Genomic DNA, 2,500 nt, shown 5'->3' on the forward strand with positions numbered 1-2,500 from the left:
ATATTTTCGGTGATTTTACATGTTGAACAGAAATTATCAAATTTTATGATTTATGTTCTCATTATTATCTTCTTATTAGTCTTCAATAACATTTTCACATCCTTTGTGATTTTGATAAAGTGCAACAAATTCAAAATAATTTTTCTCTTGTATCACAGAAGGTGAAGAGCAAGCGTGGCAAGAGTGAAGACGAAAGCGGACGCTCATTTAAGGCCGGAAATGTCCTCCTCTATGATATCAAGTGCCTCATGCCATTCTCCAAGGAGCTCGGGATGACATACATGTAAGAGTAGGAGTGTTGAACTTTGAAAAAGGTAGCACAGAATAGGAAGGGTTTCAGAGCTCAGGTTGTATTTATGTCAGAATTTTGGTGTTCTTAATAGCATTGACTTTTATTTCTTATATGATATATTTTTTGTAATGAAATATGATTTTGAAAAGTTTAATTCTTATTCCTTTCTTTGATTTTTGGTAGATTGGATGAAAATGACCTGGTTGGCACGTGCACACATAACCGAGATGCAGCAGCAGCTGTGGGACGCAAAGACCTTGTGCAGGCAAGGAATTGGCTGAATGATGTTTTTCTGTGAGAATATGTGTGTTTGTGTAAGTGTGTGTGTAAGTGTTTGTGGAAGTGTTTGTGGAAGTGTATGTGAAAGTGTGAGTAAGTGTATGTGTGTAAGTGTATGTGTGTAAGTGTATTTGTGTAAGTGTATGTGTGTAAGTGTATTTTTGTAAGTGTATTTGTGTAAGCATATGTGTGTAAGTATATGTGTGTAAGTATATGTGTGTAAGTGTGAGGTGTGTGTGTGTGTGTGTGTGTGTGTGTGTGTGTGTGTGTGTGTGTGTGTGTGTGTGTGTGTGTGTGTGTGTGTGTGTGTGTGTGTGTGTGTGTGTGTGTATCCTTTGATTATTAGTAAGAGAAGCAAATGAATATTAGGTCAAAAGATTTATCCATCACTCATATATCAGTACATGATTATGGTAATAATTTTTTCTTTACAAATCCATCACTTTCACATCACTCATCCTCAAACAGGTCTGGTCCCTGGCAGCTGCAACAGCATCTTCTAGTGTTCTTGGAGGGACAGAGAGCAATGACTTCCCTTGGACGTACCATCCCTTTGCCCGCAGAATGATCAACTCCCTGTATGTCCCCCAGAGTGGAAGTTCTTGTGTTATTTTGCTTCTTTTGAATTTAAGATGTGAAGAGGTGATAATGTCTAATGGAAATATGTGTAAATTATGAAATATATGTATGTGTAAAATAATTGACTTGTTCTAGACCACAAATGTATATACCACAAAACAGCTTTTTATGATATAATGCTTTTAAAGCACATGTAAAAACTGCATGCTGTAATTCCTGAAAGAATGACATATTGATCGAAGAACAGAGAGACCGGAACATTATCGTTACGTACTAGAGTAAACTGGCACAGGTGAAGGATTAGATAAGAGAAGCTGATGTTCGGAAAGGGAGTCACAGTCCTTGAAAGCTTATGGTAACTTAGGTAATATAGTCTCTTCTGGCTTTGTATTAGCTCTAGAAGATTCTGTTGGCAGGTTCGCTATTTAGTTTTTCTGTTTTGAAACAAATCTACATAATGTCTGTGTTAGTTACTTTGTCATTGAAAGAGCAATGTCTAAGCACAATTTCTCCACAATGCTCAGTGTTTTTGATCAGTGATTAAAAAAACAAACAAACTTGTTCAGCAGTGGAAATTTTGGCCTTGAAAACCTCATCTTTCAGTTAAGAAAAGTCTTCCATCATTTCTTCTGCCTGATCAGTGGTTCTTTTGTGTGGCAAGTTTGGTTCCTTCTTAAGGACTCACCCACTTAGAAGACATCCTGAACCAGTGACTTAAAGCAGGCAAACATGGTTTTCCGTGATAGTGTCATTTTTTCGGAACGCAATGGTTCAGACTGGTGCATTCAGACACTGAAGTTCCACTGTATACTTGATGTAGTCTTGGTTGAATACATAATCATATTTCCTCAGGCTAGACCACTACCTCGCCCTGACTGACGTGCAAACGGCGACAATGCTTAGTTGTGTGTTCGGCACGAAGACAGAGCCCCAGAATTCTTCTTATCCTCGCAAGAACAGGACTGAATCCAATAGTGTGAGTATGTGTGTGTGTAAGTGCACTCATTTATTTAAATAATGGTATTGTATACGTAACTATTTTGTATACGGTATACATTATAGAACAACATATATATATAATAATATATACGTATATATATAATGTATACGTATAGATATATCATATACACAAGTATATAATATATATAGAATATGTATAAATATTGTATATATATAGTATTATAGTAATATAATATATATATGTATATATCTATATCTATAATATATCTATTTATCTATCTATATCTATAATATATCTATATATATGTATATAATATTTCTATATCTATATATATATATATATGTATATATATATATATATATATATATATATATATATATATAAATATA

At 34.3% G+C, this 2,500-nt stretch overlaps 1 protein-coding gene across 2 annotated transcripts in view; it reads left to right on the forward strand.

The window, feature by feature from the left end:
• The window catches only part of Wdr59 (WD repeat domain 59), a 46,778-nt gene that overhangs the window by 21,558 nt on the left and 22,720 nt on the right, over positions 1 to 2,500 (forward strand). For both annotated transcript variants that reach the window (XM_043023080.2, XM_043023079.2), the window contains exons 16-19: positions 159 to 283; positions 476 to 557; positions 1,040 to 1,149; positions 2,003 to 2,126. In XM_043023080.2, the coding sequence (XP_042879014.1) occupies positions 159 to 283; positions 476 to 557; positions 1,040 to 1,149; positions 2,003 to 2,126 (441 nt within the window). The remainder of the gene's footprint in view (positions 1 to 158; positions 284 to 475; positions 558 to 1,039; positions 1,150 to 2,002; positions 2,127 to 2,500) is intronic.

The sequence above is a fragment of the Penaeus japonicus genome, unplaced genomic scaffold (genome assembly GCF_977035675.1).
Source record: "Penaeus japonicus unplaced genomic scaffold, GWHDUDI00000001_assembly GWHDUDI00000010, whole genome shotgun sequence".
Lineage (NCBI taxonomy): Eukaryota > Metazoa > Arthropoda > Malacostraca > Decapoda > Penaeidae > Penaeus > Penaeus japonicus.